The sequence below is a fragment of the Cyanistes caeruleus genome, chromosome 3, assembly GCF_971803275.1.
Source record: "Cyanistes caeruleus chromosome 3, bCyaCae1.hap1.1, whole genome shotgun sequence".
Taxonomy (NCBI): domain Eukaryota; kingdom Metazoa; phylum Chordata; class Aves; order Passeriformes; family Paridae; genus Cyanistes; species Cyanistes caeruleus.
The window spans coordinates 21,535,107-21,553,242 of record NC_141703.1 but is presented as its reverse complement, the minus strand read 5'-3'; the positions used below and the strand labels follow the sequence as shown (position 1 = coordinate 21,553,242).

Sequence of the window (18,136 nt, the reverse complement as noted above, 5' to 3'; positions counted from 1 at the left end):
AGAAAAACACTATTTATAGCATTTAAATTACCATTTAATCTGGGGAAACAAGGGTTTTGCTAAACTTTACAGTATTTAAAGTAGAAATATGTCATAGGCAATCACAGAAGCTGAACATTTTTAGGGTTAAATGGTCTGGGTTAAAAATCCTATGGTACACATTTCAAGACTGTCACACTGCTGACAGGCTGATGACCTCAATTTGCTTTGCTTTGCTGTGGCTCATCAGTGATAATAAGTGTGATGTTAGCTTACTTGATTTATCAAAGCTGTGTTCAAACAAAGGAAAATCTTCCCAATATAGACAACTGTTTAGGTTTATTCTGCGTGACTAAGTCTTTTCACTAACAGAATGAAATTAAGCAAAAGTCCAAGCAACTTTTAATTCATGGTAGAGCATAGTTTTCTAGATAGATAAGTAAGAGAATGTGCTGATCTAAGTTTTGTTTGAGCTGTCTTAAAAATCTGTGTCTAATGACTCACCAGTAGTATTCGGTTTTTTTGTTGGGTTGTTTATTTTTTCTTGAAAGGGAGTGAAAATTTGATATTGAGAATTTGATACTGAGAATTATGCAATTGATTTTTTGTTTGCTACTATTTTTTTATTACTTATTTGAAGCTGGTTTTGAGTTATGAAGACTTCAGTAACTTTAGAGTTGTGGGAAGCATACTGTAGTTGAGGTGCAGTAATATGAATACAAATAATTAAGTATACTCCTACAAACCTGATGTATACCTATTGAGTATTGAGATATGAGCTCAGATTCAATAACTAAGATGTAATTTGGTAACTAGACTTGAATCCTGTAAAGTCTGAAGAACACAATTAGCTTCCTGTACATTTTTAAAATTAATTAAAGTTCCTATCTGGGCATACACCAAAGCAGATATATGGTGTTATATGGCAGATATATATCTGCATGTCCAGGTTTTTAAGCAACTGTAAGTTAGCTGCCTACAGAGAGCCCTACTTAATGCCAAACAAATAATTTCCTCTGGTTTTGTAATAATACATTAAAATCTCGTTGGTTTTATTGTTCTTGAATGTGAGATAAAGTGAAAATACTCAGGTGCCATGGGGTTATTAAGTATGCAGCACAATGTTTTACGTCCTCTTAACCTTTTCTTAACTTCTACATTTTTTGAGCTTTCTTTGCTTTGAGGCTGAAAGTTTTGTACATCACTGAAAAATTTATGCGATTGGGTTCTTTCCTGGAGAGCAAAAGCTTGAGAATATGCTGAAGTGTTTTAATAGGTAATACTTTTGATTCAATAATTGCAGTTTCCTATTCCACTATTTGATATTGTGCTTGAAGCATGGATTCACTTACCTATTTTTTATGTCATTCATAGGAGCATCATGCATTATGTGTTTCACAGAGAAATGACTGACTTTATTTTTCTTTTTCTGCAGGCACCTTGACAAAGAGGATAAACAGATTGTAATCTGTTTTGGTTTGAATATTAAAAAAGAATCAAAAGTCTTGAATAAATCCAGTAATTTAAAAGCTTTCATAATGTTTTACATAAACAGCTGTTAAACCCACTATTAGTTACAAATTACTTGGAATGACTTAGAATTATATGTAAATTCAGGTATCAGCTGAGATTCTCAACAGTTGATATAGTTAAGCCTATAAGCCTTCAGAAAATGAAACCCCTCTCAGTGCAGGATGTCACCAAACATGAGCTTTTTGCGTTAAGTTTATGAATTAGGTGAATTTTATTGTTTCAGTGCATGTTTTGTAGGTGCAAGGAAGATGACCATATGTCTTAAAGAAATTAAATAGTATCATACAACTCCTGATCTAGGTCATGTTTTATTAACTACATAAGTTAAAAGGGTGTATATGCTCTTTTAATCAATTGCATATGTCTTCTCTCAGCCAAGCAAGCAGGGATAGGAGAGCCATCTGTTTTCTAGGTTTGGTATTGACCACCAGTTACAAGTGTGTTAGTTACAAAGGCAAGAAAGGTGAAGTGTTACAATGCAGGAGAATGAAGTGAAGATATGTGTTTCTCACATGTGTTTATCTCAGTAAATTTAGATGAGGCACTACAAAAAGGTGCAATGAGAGATGAAATTCTAGAAAACTTAACCAAGCATGCAAGAGGAAACAAGGGGGTAATGCTTTGATATTTTTAGATGTCAATTGCTGTATTTATTGATAGGATTGTACAACAGAACAAAGTTTCTGAAGCTGGGAGAGAAAGCCTTAATATCATGCTTTAGGGTCATTTTGCTTCTGTTAAGGTCACTGGGAAGCATTATCTTGTATAGATTGTGAATTAGCTTGTTGATGTATCTTTTGGTCTTCTAATAAAATATTGGCTGCACACAGGAAAACTGTTGAGGTGATTAGCAGCATCATTGTAACGAACATCCTGAAGTGCCTAATGGCACTGCTGCTTAGCCTTAAGCTATCAGAATGTTTATGACAGAGGAGATTGCATTCCCAGATAAGATGTGAAGTATTGTGTCCTGCTTTTTTTTTTTTTTCCTGTGATATGGCTTTGCTGTGTAACTTTATTTATCTAACTTCCCATTGTTACAGGAACCTAAAATATTTGTTATTAACTTGGTTTTATTTCTTGTCTGCATGTGGATTTAATTGTCTTTTTTGTTCATTTTATAACAGTTTGATTGTTACAGATTGTAGGAAAAAAATTATATTTGTACTGTCATGTGGAATGCACATTCTGTGAACCTTTCTGAGCAAGTCATCTATCACTTGGCTGCTGGTAGTAAAGGTGAAACTGAATGCAGTCACCCTTCCAGTGGTCTCTTTCAGTCTTGGGTTCCTAAGCTCAACCTTTTCAAAGGCTGTGGTAATTAGATCTTCAGATGGAGAAGAGACAGAAGGAATTGTGATTCTCAGGGTCACAAGGTCTCTTAAGCCACTGATCTGTAATGCTGCTCCATGTTCAGGTTCTGTATGCATATTCTTTACCTGGGATGCAACAAGCCAGGGAGTTGAATCTCCACAGCTAAGACATTCTGTCTACTCTGTGGCTGTGTGCCCTTACCAGTTTGTATCTATCCAGAAGAGTTGAGTATAAATAAATGAACCGGCTGACACTCAGCCCAGAATGTCTGCACGATCAGGGAGAACATGCTGACAGCTTGGGGAGTGCAGGGAGGCCCTGGAGATCAGCTATCATACAGTACTGTGACATCTCTTTCACTGCAGTGATTCTGGTGGTCTCAGCTTCTAGAGCTATCTAGGCAGAAAAGTAATAGTACTGTGCTGATACATATGAAGTAGCAACTCTGATCTGGAAGCAGAGATGTTGGAGAGAGGAGAAGGGGCAATGCCAAGGAGAGTAAGCTAGCTTCATTGGAAGCAGAGTTGTGTTAGACATCCAGGCTTTTCATTGCTGTGGGAGGTGGGACTTTTCCTTGTCTGCCAGAGTTAGTGTGCTTCCCAACCAAGTCATAATTCAATTTTTTTTAATTCTCTTGTCCCAGAAGCTACTGCCCTGTCTTTTTCTCCCATGTACAGGCACACAAATGTACTGGTGGTATACCTCAGAACATGTTCTTGTGCACAGGCAGTGTCAAATACGCTTTGTGGCCACTGGAGTGTAAGGCACTGATTAATTTTTGGGTGAGGAAATAGTCCCATTACTAGGCTGTCAACTTACTTTAAGTTCAGCTTATGTTTACCTACCTTAAGGAATTAGGTTCAGTGTATTGTAACAAAACAGATGAGGAAATGATGTAGCTCTGTTTCTTATTTTAGACTTTCAGTTGAAATGTTCTCCATAGAAGACCAGCAACAGACACTTATTTTCATAATACATTTATTAAACAAGGAATACCAGTTGTAAGTACTGATACAGTTAGATGGTTAGATATTTGTGATACCTAGAAGAATGCAATGAAGCTCAAGTGCTGTCAAGCCAATCAGTCCCTGACTTTTTTCCCTAAGACAACTAGCTCCACTTAATCAGGTAATCTCAAACATTTCGCTTTGAGTTCTGTAAGGTGTATGATTGCTTACACTGATGCTGCAGGTTTGAAAGAGTCCTAGATTTTCATTTCATGTACTTAAATATAGGTAAGACCACAAGAGACATTCAAGGTCTAGATGAATTTTATGTAGTAGAATTGTATAGGCTTAAAATACTTGTCCAGACATTATGCCTAAAATTTTCTGAATCTTTCAGTGAATCTTTTGCTCTGCTAGGTTATCCTGTGTTTTTCCTCTACTCTTTCACTTTTTTTTTTATTTTAAAAATTTAATTTCTTTAACTTGTTGACATAAGTTGTACTCTCTGAAGCGTTTAGCATTTTGATTGTTCTTCAGCGTTTAGGTTTTCTGTATCCTTAGAGAAGTCCAGCATGTGGGTACATTTATTACTGTAGCTGTGGGGTTTATAAATGAAAAATAGAAGGTCATTTTTTTGCTATTAGACTGCCTTCTTAGTCCTGGATAGAGCAACATTTTTGAATTAATATAAGAGATTAATTACTGCCTTTGCCATAGTTTGGTTGTTAGTGCTGATCAGTCATGTTGTACCAAGTCAAAAACTCAAAATTTTGTTGCTATTTTTCCAATTTAAAATTTTCATTATGGTTCACTTCTATATGTGATTTCACTAATTAAAAGTAGTCAGTATCATACTTCAGTGAAAGAGATCCGGGACAATATCTCTAGCCCATTAAAAACTTATTATCTCTTCATGCAGTTCAAAATATCTTTACACATTTTTAAGTATGAAAAACTACTGTCTTGCAAGCCTAATGAGGCAGATATCTGCAAGAATCTGTGCTACAGAATGAATTGTTGTATCCCTGTTTCAGAAATGGTGTATGTGTCATTTAGACCAGTGACTGCTACAAGCAGAAGGGAATAAGTATTATATTAATGACTGTATTTGACAGCCTGGCTCCATAATCTGTTTTTCACTGACTTTTCGTTTTTATGCCAATAATTATGCTCTCATCTGGAAAAATTAGACTAATGCAATTTTCCAAAAGCTATTAACAAGGCTTTTAATATTAAGATGGCTATATATCCTAATGTGCCATGCCAAAACTAAGCTTGTGTTGTGGTTGGTTGTGAAATGGGACACGATTTGGGTGTATTCTGGAGTTGCAGAGCATGAAGGAAAGCCTACAGGCTTCAGGGGGCATAGAGCTTCATTCAGGTTGTGGCGTTCTTGTCACCAAATTCCTACCAGCATCAGCAAGGGTGATGTTTGCACCAATACTTCTGAAGTTGGTGGAAATAAGGTAAAACCACGCCTGATTTCAATTTTTCAGTATTTGGATGTCTGTTGATTCTTGAAGGACCTGACAGAGTGTGGGGACCTCAATATCCATATGCTTTTTCTGACTTCATCACATCCAGGAAATAAAATTAATTATCTTGTAGATCAAATGAAAAATATTTTTCCTACCTGTTCAAGTCCATCTTTCGTTAAAAATCCTGTTCTGTTTATGACTTGCAGTAGCTTAGACCAGTAGTATTTGATTGTCAGAAACTATAGTTATAGCAACTACAAAACCTGAATCTTTATTCTTTCATGGCGTAGCCAACTCATTCTTCCAGCTAAGCTCCCATATGTAAGTCTTAACAAAAGTTAATCACAACCATTAAAAAAACCATTAGACAGTGTCATAGAGTTCTATGTATAAAAGCCTTTGGGACTTGCTCAGAACTGTATAAAAGTCCTGTGCAATCCACAGATTTCACAAGTTCATGTAATGACTTTCTATTGAGATACCTACATGACTACAGAATTTTCAGAGGGAAACTTGCCACTGGTTCTTTGGACTAAGCTGAAGAATGAAGTTTTAGCATCTTTTTTCACTGAAGATTTGTTAGTGTTCTCTAGAATCAACCCAATTTGTACAAAGTCTCTAGAACAGCAAAACTGTTATCTTTAAATTCTATGTGTCTTTCTAAAATACTCTTTGAAAGTAGCTATATTCCTTGGGTTTCACTATGATAACAAGTTAACAAATACCCTTTGTTTCATTTTACCTCTGTTGCTGGTATGTTTCATTTGAATATAAGTAAAATATAAGTTTGGATTAGCAGATTTATGTGAAAGCAGAATCATTTACATGTGCACCAACATCCAGGCAGGCTAATATACCAGTGTATCATATTTTGTTTTTACCAAGACACTGTACTGTACATGGTAGATGGACATGTAGTGGTGTGGTAAAGTTGGATCCTAAACTTCTAAAACTTTGGCAGAGGTGTTTTGATGAGCTGAAACAAAAGATCTGCCTTGCTGCAGCTCTGCCTTACCACTATATTCCAGTAATTTGAATCATGCATCCTTCTTCCTCTTCATCCCATACAGGAATTAATTTACCAATTTAGACATTACAATTCAAATACCAGCTAAATGAATTGAACTCTTATACATATGAACATTCATAAATAAATTGGTAGATACAGACTCCCATTTGTGGCCAGAAGTCCAAAGTGCCTTAAAAAATAATGTTTCTAACATATTATGAGAGAAAAAAAAGTAGACTTTGTGTTCATATCTATGCGGAAAAAGAAACCCAAACCACAAACACAAAATGATGGCCAAAATGGATAATATTATCCATTAACTAATATAGATCATTGGAGAATACATTACTGAGTAACATAGTACTCTGTTGGCCATGGCTAAATGCAGCCTCCCTGTTGGCATTTCAGTTTTCATTCCTGCTTAGGCTTTGAAGTCAGCAAGTAATTGTCACTTTAGGACCCCTTAGTGATGTTTAATCAAACACAGAGAAGAAACCTAAACAAACCAACCCCCTCTATTCAATCTTCATTCAGTACTCACATTTGGATATGAGACAATGTTAATTTTCTCACTCATTAACTCATTGTAATTTTTTGCATACTCTTACAGTTAGAATGAATATATCTTTATACACTGCGTTTTGGTTTTCCATATCAAATGCCTTGAATTGTCATGCTAATTAGCACAGACAGATCTTCTTTTTCTTCATTTTATCTATATTTTGTCATACATATACTTGTTTTATCATTACTTTCTTCTAATTTACATAATCACAAGGTTTTGAATTATTGTTTCTTAATAATTTGTTTTAATGAAATTTACTGTAAGTAGTTATTATTATGCATTTAAGAGTTGCAGAGTATGCACACAAGAGGTGGTGTTTTGCCAGTGGTGTTGCTTCCCATCTTCTCATCTTCTTATCATCTTCTCATCATGATGTAGTACTGCTTCTTTTATCCATATACAGAGTTTTTTTAGTACCTTCTAAAATATTATTTATCTAAAAATGCCATTAACCAAAGGGATTGAAAAGTAATTGGCTATTTTAGAGAGACTGACAAGATTTTTTTAACAATTGTCTTTATATTCACTTGTTAAAGCTTTGAATAAATGTAAGACAATAGTGCAGTTTTTCAAAGGCTTAAGGTAAATCTAGCATTTACAATCAGTATTGGAAATAGAGGAAAGGTTGGTAATTTAAAATTCTTTCAAAGTTGTTATAGTAGAATATTATTTTAAATAGAGGAAAAATGCAGAAAAAAGCTCAGGATAAACTGTACTGATTTCCTGAACCACCGAAAAATGTAGTTTAAACTTTGCATTTAGGCAGCTGCTCAAAAATCTTGGTTCAATTTAATTTCTAAGTCATTGGGAGCTCCCAGGTTTTGCCTGGAAAAAAGGTAAAATTTCATACTTAGGTTGTAAGGCTTGGATTCCATTAAGTTTCATCAGCAGTGGTTGTCACACATCTTTGGACATCCATCTTTTTCTTCCTGATTAAATTTTCTCGTAACAAATACATAAATGGGGTGAGGAGGACAATAGCTGAGAAAGAAGGCAATATGTCAGCTAGCTAGGACTTTTTTGAAGTTTAATGAATAATTTTTCACATTAGGGTCCTTGGTCTTTCTGGAAGCAGTAATCTGGGAGCACATATGGTTTCTAAGACAATGCATATTAAAGAAACCAGGATGGGCTATAGTGCATGGTTTTTATAAAAATAAAAAGAGAGTCTCAAATATTCATATTCTGTGCCTCCAATGGAAAAGTTTGAAAAACACTGATCTGATATTATGCTTTAAATGGTGTTTTAGTGCAGTTTGTCCAAAGTTGCTACATAGATATTCTGTAGGAATGCTTCCTACGTGTACCGAAGGCAGAAATGTAGCTGAGATTCTGGCACAGCCTTTGTTTTCCAAAAATACAGTGCAAATTCACAAGAAAGTCTAACAGAAGATCTTCAGTAACAAACTGAACAAGCATCTTGCTTAGGCATATGTTTCTATCCATTATGAGAACATGCTGAGATTGTTTCATACTAGTGAAGCAGTGTCTTATCAAGAAATCCTGTCAGTCTTTTATAAATTATCTTTTTCAGTGTTGTCCTTCTTCCCCTCCACTCTTCTGTTTCATTTCACATGACTGGACTTTGTACCCATATACTGATAAGTGCACAGCCATCTTGTTTGCATAGGAGAGGCAAAAAGAAACAATTCCGTGCTGCAAGGTAAAACACCCTTTCTGCCCCTTTCTGTCATTTATATATAGCTTAACTGTAAAGATTGGGGTTATATGTTGTTGTATGTTATGTATATGTTATATGTATGTTGTATGTTATATGTATGTTGGAGTTCATATTCTTTCACATCTCAAAGAAATTCTTTATGTCAGGAAGTTAGCAATTATGAGAAATAATAACATTCAGTGTTGTCTTTTCTGCATTAATTTAATATAATGTGATTTTCACAACGAAAAGGAGATTGCTGAAACAGTACACTCATTTCTGTAAGATACTGTAAAATATAGGGGCAAATTATTTTGTAGCAGAATGCACTTTGTTATCTGGTATTGCAATGGAGTAGAACTTTCCCTGCCTTGAACAGATTAAAAACAGTGTAATTGAATTACTTGAATTGTGAAAGCATTTTGAAGAAAATAGAAAGCAGGGTCTTTATGAAATAGAAAATTTTCCAGCTGTGCCACAGTACAGCTTTTTTTCTTAGCACTTAAGCTCTGGTTGTTTAAAAAGTAATGTTAAAAGTGTATGTAATTTTGATTATGGAGTCTGTCTCAAGGATCAAATGGAAATGAATTGTTAAATAGTTTTGGAGGGGGTAGGTTCTGAAATAAGCTTGTAGTTTTGAAGTGACTGGTTCATGTGCAGTGTATGTATTCTGAAAAAGTCCATTCAGTTCAAAGGTGGAAGCCTGCAAGACTTGCCTGTAACTTTTAAAGGTTTTAAAGGTTTATTAAATAAATCCATTATTTTCCTTTGTAACCTTGTACACATTCAACTTGCAAACTGGGAGTAAACCCAGCTACTACAGGGAGAGTATCTGTAGGAGGAATCTCTGGGATAGAGAAGGGCAAAGGGTGATAGGGAAAGGGAAAAGGTAAGGAAAAAAATCATGACTTCTGGATATGTTGTATCTGCCAGGCTTAAACAAAAAAATTGCATTTGAGCAACCTTACTGAGACAAAAAGGAGGAAGATGAAAGCGATGCCTACGTAACCCAAACAAGCGCTGGAACAGAATCTGACCATACATATTTCTTGCTACGCAGTTCTGTAATGACTCATTCATAATATGTATTCCATACATCCTGTTTTCTCACAAACATGTATTTTGCTTTTGCCCTTAGGATGCTCTGTAGGTGGATTTTAGTAAGACCTGTGTTAAAGCCCCGTCAGTCCAACAGCTGAGGCTGTGCTAACACAGGGAGAGCCCCAGTCACCAGTAGGGAGCACTGTGTACTGCTGGCCCATGGAAGAGCCCATGGTGAGGGAAGTCATGTAGGAGGCAGGCGGCAAGGCACGGCAACATTGGGAGGAGCGACCAGTGCTAGAGAGGCAGTGAAAATACAGCACCTGGGCAAGCAGAATTGGAGGAGTCCAGCCACTGCGTCCAAAAGGTATTCAGCCTCAGTTTACATTGATGGCACACTGATACGGGATTCTTGAGTAAAAAGGAATTTGAAATAGTTTCCATGGTTTGCAAAGATTAGGATTGCAGAAGAGTTTGTGCAGTGGCTTCTTGATTGTATGAGCGGAAGTTTGGGGATGAGGAGGAATGAAATTAAAGTAGTTCAGGTGAGAAGTTCTACAGGACAACTGAGATGGCTTTTCAAACAGTCCTGAACAAGAATTGTGTCTATGGCACTCTAGGCTTTAAACACACAAGTTTGAACAGCTTCAGGTATGCAGTGATACTGATTTTGGAAATTTTTTTGCATGCATCCTGGACAAACACTTCAAATTTGGTGCAAAAATGACCTCTTCTTTTTGTCTACCATGCTAAAGAATCAGTTGACTAGCTGTACTCATAAGGAAATCTTAGGGTACAGAGCTCAAACAGATCTGTTTTTCTCTGTTATTGTTTATATTCTGCACTGCTGACAGAACTGACCACTATGATGAAGAAAATGAGAAGATATTAACATGGGTTAGTCACAAGAGTAACTCTTAGCATCTCCAGATCCTGTATTATTATAATAGACAACTGGGTGTGTTCTCTAGTGTAGAAGTTGTCTAATAAAGCAGTAAAGTATTGTCCTGAAAAAAGGCATTTTGAACAGGAGAATTGATATGTTCTTTCTCACTGATGAACAGAATCCATCCTTCAAACACATAAGGTTGTGTTGTACCTAAAGGCACAAAGCAGAGGAAAACATCTTTTCTTTAAAACTTATTTAAAAACATTCTCATACAATTGGAAAAGTATGTTATTTGCTTCAGAAATACTGGCAGCATGCTCCAGACCAAGCCAAAACATAATGAGAACCCTGGAGCTATTACTGAGAAACTTCCAAATGTTAATGGAAAAGCTAATGCTGGTGTACCACAAGAAAAGGTGTGCCATAAGAAAATAGAAAAATGCCTTTTCTGAGTACCTTTTAGTTAATTTATGATCTTAAAACATTGTTCAGAATAAGGTGAAAATGAAATAAATTGCTATGGTTTTGAGCTACTGGTATTTTCATTTTATCATGTTGGGATTTTGCCTTAACTCCTATGTGCAAAAAAAAAAATGCTGTTCTATTTTAACAGAAAGAATTTACAAGTTTCATAGAGTTCCTATGTAAGCAAAGAGTAAAGAACTAGAGAAAAAGAAGGGGAGGAAGGATGGGAAGGAGCAAGAATTTTCTACTTGCACAGGGCAGAATAAATCTGGATACCTCTGGCTTAAATTGCTGTTTTTCCTGTATTGCTGTAATACAATATTTACATTTCTACACTGTTTATTCAGGTATTTTTATTTTCTGTCTGTCTCTAAGGATCTACTTAGCCTCTTCTTGTATTGTAGACATATATGTTTAGTCTTAGAATTATTTGCTGTTATGGGTTTCCTTCATTTTAAGATATTAATTTTAATTTTTACTTAATCCTATGATGTTTAAAGTCTATCCCTCAAATATTTTGCCAAGCAAAATATAGTCACAATTTTATTTTTTTTTTATTGATGGGGAAGTCTTTTTATAGGATTGTTGCAATTAGTAAATTATCGAATCTTTGGAACTGGGATACAGATTTGCTTAATGTATATATATGTATTGTTTTGTAAATGTCTTTCCCTTTTGTCTGACACATTTTTAGCAGACTCTTGATCTGTGTCATGTGCAATCAGACAGCTATATAGCCACTATGCAGCTCATCATCCTTCTTTTCCTAATTGTATAAATGTTCTTTCTAAGGTAAACATTTTCCTGGTTTGTAAGACCTCCTAATTTCATTATATTTACATATTGTTTTCAATTTTGTTTTGCATTGATTGTATTTTATTTTTAAGCTGTTTCATACTTTTATTGTTTTATGAATAATGCTAGTGAAGTATCTCTTCATTAAAGGTGGTTAGAAAATTACTTACCATCTTAGTCTCTTCCTCCTCTCTTTTCTGAAGCCCTTTTTTCATTATGTTATTAGGGGGTAAAATAGAAATGGTGAATGGATAAAGCTATTATCTTTGTTTTAATTTTGCAGCAGGTGCTAAAAATTGGGTAATTTGAGAGTTAATCTTTTAACTCAAGTAAATAATGCAGTAAAAATATCTCCCAGCCAAAAGAACAGAAAAGGTGGTTTGTTTTCACATTGTAAGTAACTTGTGAGTGCTTGTAAATGCCAAACAGGCTGTTTTTCACATTTAAAAGGAAGGGAGAACAATTTCATTTTTAAATTGCCTCAATTAAGAAAGAAAAAGCTTTTTTTGGTTTAAACCCACTTTTTTTTTCCCTGCTAGAAAGACTTTTGTCAAAAAAATTCCAAACAATTTCATTCATAACTATTTGCAGAATGAGGACAACATTCCATGCATATTAGTTGTAGGACAAAAGTAATGTAAACCAGATTTTCCGGTTTTAGAAACAGTAGGGAAGGAGCTAGATTTTTAATAAGCCACTACCTGTCTATTTTTAATGTCTCTTACCCATGCAAATTAAGAGGAAGGAGAAGTTGTTTGTTTATGTCCTGTGAGCCTCTTGCTTATAGCAGCAACACCATAAGTCAGTTGGTCACAAGTCATTTTTTGCTTAATGAGCTTTGCCATTTCTCTCCCTGATAAAAAGTTCACTCTTAGATCTAGATGGATTCAATAACAGCAAATAAGTTTTTGGCTCCTGATAATCAATTAAAGTAATTTGCCATTGGATCCATTTATTCCTTTTCATTTTAAATGTGGTGGGTTGGCCCTGGCTAACAGCCAAGAGCTTACACAGCTGCTCACTCCCTTCCTTCCTTCCCCAGGGATATGGGGAAAAATCAGAAGGAATGCAAGTGAGAAAACTGGTGGTAAAATAAAGACAGGAAAATCCACATCGTAGACAAAACCACTTGGGGAATACAAGTTAATTTATTGATAGGTGGCATAAATATTTAATTGGTTGGAGTATTGGGAAACAAAACAAAACAAAAAAAGGACAAACATTTAATGTTACAGGAAAAACACTTTTCCTCCCACTCTCCCAGGTTCAGCTCTAGATTCCACTCTTTGACTTCCCTGGTCTCCACACCATCGCTCCAGACACCAGCTGCTGTCTTACTGCTGTAGGTTATAGACAGTCCCTTCAGGGAGGCACTGGGTGGCACACAAAAGGCTGTAGTCAGTGCTTGGCTGTTTCCCTGTGCTACTTCTTGTTGCTCCACAGACCACAGTGCCTTTGGGCATGTTCCTGATCCAGTGTGGGACACTTCCTACTTCTTTGGCTGTTTTGTTCTTTCCTCTTCTTCCTCCTCTCCCACTGCTCCTCACAGCCTTCTCTCTCTGTTCCTCCCTCCCCCACCAGTATTTTTGCCCTTTCTTAAATATGTTTCCCTAAGGGCTCACCTGTGGTCTGCAGTGGGTCCATCACAGAGCTGGCTGGAACTGTGTTCAGTGCAGAGCAAGTCTTGGTCTGTCCTCACAGAGGATCCCCTGGAACATCAAAGCAACTCCACTGTCAAAACAACCTACTTCTTCTTCTACCTCTTATGTGACAGGACAAACATGTGCATCACTGCTCCACGATTAGAATGAATGAATTTCCCGTGGTGTGATGGGCATCAGGAGAATGTCTAAGATACTTCTACATTTGAGTGGTGTTATGACCATAATGTTTATTGTCCGTGTGACTTGCTGAACAGTGTCCATGGACAGTAACAGACTTTTTCTTACCATGTATCAGGAACTGAAGTTTTTTTTTTTTGTTTCTGTGACAAGGACCTCATGAAGGAATGTAACAGGATCTAGTGATCACTGGTGAGTCACAGATTGTTGTGGTTGTCGCTCATAGGAAAGTAGGCAGGAGGTACATGGGCTGAGCTCACAGTCTGTTGGCTGGTCACCCCTGACAAAAAAGCTTCTTTAAATATCATCCATCTTGAATAAATTCTGTTCTTTTAGAACTATGTCAAAATAAAGTTAATTTTACCAATCAGGTTTGTGACTGTAACCTAAACACCTGTTGGCTATAGCTGACTTCAATTAGAGAATAACCAATATTCCTATAAAATAGTCATTGCTGTTGGATTAATCACTCTTACCTCCTTTGTTTTAGAGTAATGAAAGAATAAAATATTTAAAATGGAATATTCATCATATTGCTATACAGTCTGGAAAGGAAAAATACTTAAATGAATCCCTTGGAGGAAAAATTCACTACTAATAGTCATGAGGAGTTGTCCCCAATTCTTGGATTTCTAGTAGAAATTACTACTCACAGAATAAGAAATTATTACACCAATAAGGTTAGTAGAGCATATCATACTAATTGAAAAACTTCATCTTTATTTATTACAAAAAGAGTTTTTTTCATATTTCATGCTGAGAGGATACAGGCAACCCATCATCAGGATGGGATTTATTTCATGTAACTATTACTTTTGTGTAAATCAAGTCTAAACTAGGTGTTAAGTGTTTCTAGTCTGTGGAAAAGGTCATGAGCATCCCTTCCAAAATTTATTTATACTAGTCTTAAGAAGAAACTCTTAAGGTGCCTGTATCTTCCTACTAATTAAAAGGAAAGCTTAGGTAATTAGCTCACACTAAATGCCAAACTTAAAGATTAATAAATTCACATGGATGGGTTTGCACCATTTGCTGTGGGCCATATAGGTACTTAAATTCTACATGGGTAAAATCATTATTGGTTAAATTTAACCTTGTCTTAATTTTTCTGTCTGCTACAATCAGCATTATTGAGTCCTTAAGTGTTATCATAATGAAAGTATAAATAACAAGAGAACTGTATAAAAATAATAACTCTTTGAGAACAACCTAATTCAAATGCCTTTTTTCTTTAAATGAAGCATCATTTTGGACATAGCATAACATATTGGGTCATTTTATTGATGTGTTACTTGCTAGCCTTATGTAGCAAAGAAAAATTACCTGGCCATTTCCCTGCAATTTTCTCTGGTAAACCATTCTGTCTAGAAGAGTGATTGTAGGTAGAGGAATATGGTTTTATAAAATCCAAAGCTTTGATCTTGACAGACTCCAGAGGATTCCATTAAGTAATTCATGGGAGAGAGGTGGGTTTTGGTTGGGGTTAAGTTGTCTGGGTTTCTTTTCTGTCTGGTTTCATGTTTTCCTATGATAGACATCCAAAGGCTATAATTTCAGTGAAAAGGCTTTAGAAACTGCTTTCAAATTGAGGGGAAATAAAATTCAGTTAAGTGGTTGGTTGTGCTACTGTCCCTTCAGTGACTTACAGCAGGACTTAAATACCAACCTTCAGATCTGTACACTATTCCTAAGAAGGCACTGTGCTGGTGAAGTTGAGTGTTTTAGTCCAATACTACTTGTAATTTGAACTTCTATTTAATTTTTTTTTAAACACTGCAATGAATATGAATGGAACCTCAAGGGAAACTAGTTTGGCTGCAGTTAGGCAAAGGTGAAGTTTGTAACTAGTCAGTGAGATGAAGCTGTGGTTTCCATGTTGTCCAGTTCAAATGGATGTACCAAACTTAATTTTATTTATTTGTTTATTTATTTTAATTAATTAATTTTATTTATTTAATTTATTTTATTAAATTAATGCAAGACTGTCTAAGAGTCAGAGTCGTGCAGAGCTTTACAGTCCTTATCTGACTGCATAACTCTAAAGTGCAAAATTGGAGGCACGTAAGTTCTTCTGCATGTCCATTTGACATTTGAAGAAGGCATTGTCAAAAAGTCATTTCACTCAACATCTGTGTATGTTAAAAAAACCCTGATTCAACATCTTTCAAAATTACTAAGTAAGCTAAATATCATGGCTAAGTTTGGCTAAGCCCTCAAAGTATGTAAGATAGATTTCTAATAATTGTTTTGGATACTTACATCTGGTTTTCAGGAAGTGATATGGCATAGTCACTACTATTTAATTACTCATTATTGGCTTTTTTTCTTTTTTATTTGAAAAGATTTTTTGTTCTGAAGCTGGTGCATAGTAGGCAAATAAGATTACTACCTGTTTTATCTCAAGGATCTTTCTTATGTTGCTGACCAGAGCCCAAAATCAACATTTTAATGAGCATTTGGCTAACAGATAATATTGTGAAAGAGTGGCAGGGTAAAAATGTATGTGTTCTAATATGTGTATCTAATTATATAAGATTTTTATTACAAATAGAATAATGACATTAGATCACAAAAGATGATATATTACTCCATTCAGGTTATAATTTGCTAGTGGAAAGAGTGTTTATTATTTATTAATACTGCTTTTAAATTCTGTAATTTAGTTGAGACAAAAACAGAAAAATCTTGAGAGAACATTTAAAAAGGGTATATAAACTAAACTTAGGTCTGATAGGGGCTCTGTGACTTCATCTCTATTTAATTCAGATTCAATAATTATTTTCGGTTAAGAAATAATTATTTGTTTTAATGTTTTTCACGGCTTATATTAAGTGAAATTTCTTTCTTGCAATGAGACAACTTTTAGTCAAATAAAGACAGATTTTCATATATTTATATAGTTAAGATGCGTACTGAAATATAATGAAAAGTTTCAGAAAAGCAGTTATATTGCATCAAAGATTCAACAGATATTACTGACTTGTAAGAGAGGAATTAACTGAGAGAATTTAGCAAATCTTAAACTGATACCATAAAATAATCAATTATATACATAAGATTACATTGTCATTTCTTAAAATTTATAAGTTTACTCTTTTTTTTTAGTTTCTCACTAAGCTGAAGAATTTTCTCTACAGAATCTTATGAAGGGAAGGGTTTTCTCTAGTTTGTTTACACTGTGATTTTTTATGACTTTAGAGAAATTTTTGGAGTTCAAACATTCAGTTAAGCAAGGTAAATTTTTTTCTTTTTTTGCATACTGCTTAAGGATAGCACAGCATTTTTTAATTAGGTCAATATCTTTAAATGTTGTTTATTTCATCAGAAAATACTGTACCTTCCAGGATTAAGTGTATTAAGCATTTTCTCAAAGGGTTCTGTTACATTAAAAGAGTAGTTTACAGATAAATTGCTTAATCAAAGTTAATAAAAAATTCTGATGATTCAGTTGGGAAGAGATGTTTGAAAGGTCTTCATTTAATTGTTCTTGTAAAGATGCATGTGTTCGTAGTAGTCAGATGATTATCCAGCACATAGCTGGATAAACACATCATGTGATGGGAGAGCAGCTGGCTCATGGGTCAGGCACAAAGGGTTACAGTGAAGGGTGACATCAGACTGCTGACCTGTCACCTCTGAGGTTCTACCAGGCTCCATCCTTGGCCCTGTGCTCTTCAGCATCTTCATAAACAATACAGGATTGAAAAATACACTAAATAAGCTTGCCAATGATGCTAAATTGGGAGGAGCTGTTCACTCCCTTGAAGGCAGAGAAGCCCTGCAGATATCTCGGCAAATTAGAGGACACCAGCTATATGGAGTTCAACAACGACAGGTACCAAATTCTGCACCTGGGGTGGGGAAACCTTGGATGTACGGAGGGATTGGGGAAGGAGAGGCTGGAAAGCAGTACCAGGAAAGGGATCTGGGAATCGTGGTCGATGGCAAGTTGAACATGAGCCAGCAGTGCCCTGGCAGCCAGGAGGGCCAACCCTGTCCTGGGGGCATCAGGCACAGCATCGCCAACCAGGCAAGGGAGGGGATTGCTCTGCTCTGCTCTGCCCTGGGGTGACCTCACCTCCAGTGCTGGGGGCAGTTCTGGGTGCCACAGAGTTTGACATTAAACTATTAGAGAGTGTCCAAAGGAGAGCAGCAAAGACGGTGAAGAGCCTTGAGGGAAAGCCTTATGAGGAACAGCTGAGATCACTTGGTTTGTTCATCCTGGAGAAAGGGACACTGAAGGGAAACCTCATTGCAGTTATAACTTCCTCCTGAGGGGAAGAGGAGGAGTATGCACTGATCTCCTCTGTGTGGTGATCAGTGACAGGACTCAAGAGAATGGTCTGAAGTTGTGCCAGGGGAGGTTTAGGTTGGATGTTAGAAAAAGGTTCTTCACCCAGAGAATGGTTGGGCACTGGAACAGGCTCCTCAAGTTGGTGGTCACAGCACCAAACCTGACAGAGTTCAGGAAGTGTTTGTATAATGTTCCTGGGCATATGGTGTGACTCTTGGGGATGCCCTGTGAAGGGCCAGGAGTTGCACTTTGATAATCCTTTTAACTGTAGTTCCCCAGCTTAGAGTATTCTGTAATTCTATGACAGACATCTCTTGAGTCAGTTA

General features: G+C 35.9%; 1 protein-coding gene across 4 annotated transcripts in view; it reads left to right on the top strand.

Annotated features, from left to right (window-relative positions):
* STS (steroid sulfatase) overlaps positions 1–18,136 on the top strand; it is a 104,344-nt gene that overhangs the window by 2,579 nt on the left and 83,629 nt on the right. The window contains exon 1 of one of the 4 annotated variants that reach the window (XM_023918340.2): positions 8,319–8,488. The exons of 2 other annotated variants lie outside the window; for them this stretch is intronic. In XM_023918340.2, coding sequence (XP_023774108.2) covers positions 8,400–8,488 — 89 coding nt within the window. In that variant the 5' untranslated portion in view covers positions 8,319–8,399. Of the gene's footprint in view, positions 1–8,318; positions 8,489–9,686; positions 9,894–18,136 lie in introns of those variants that run through there. One more of the 4 variants, XM_023918343.2, reaches the window with a different exon arrangement.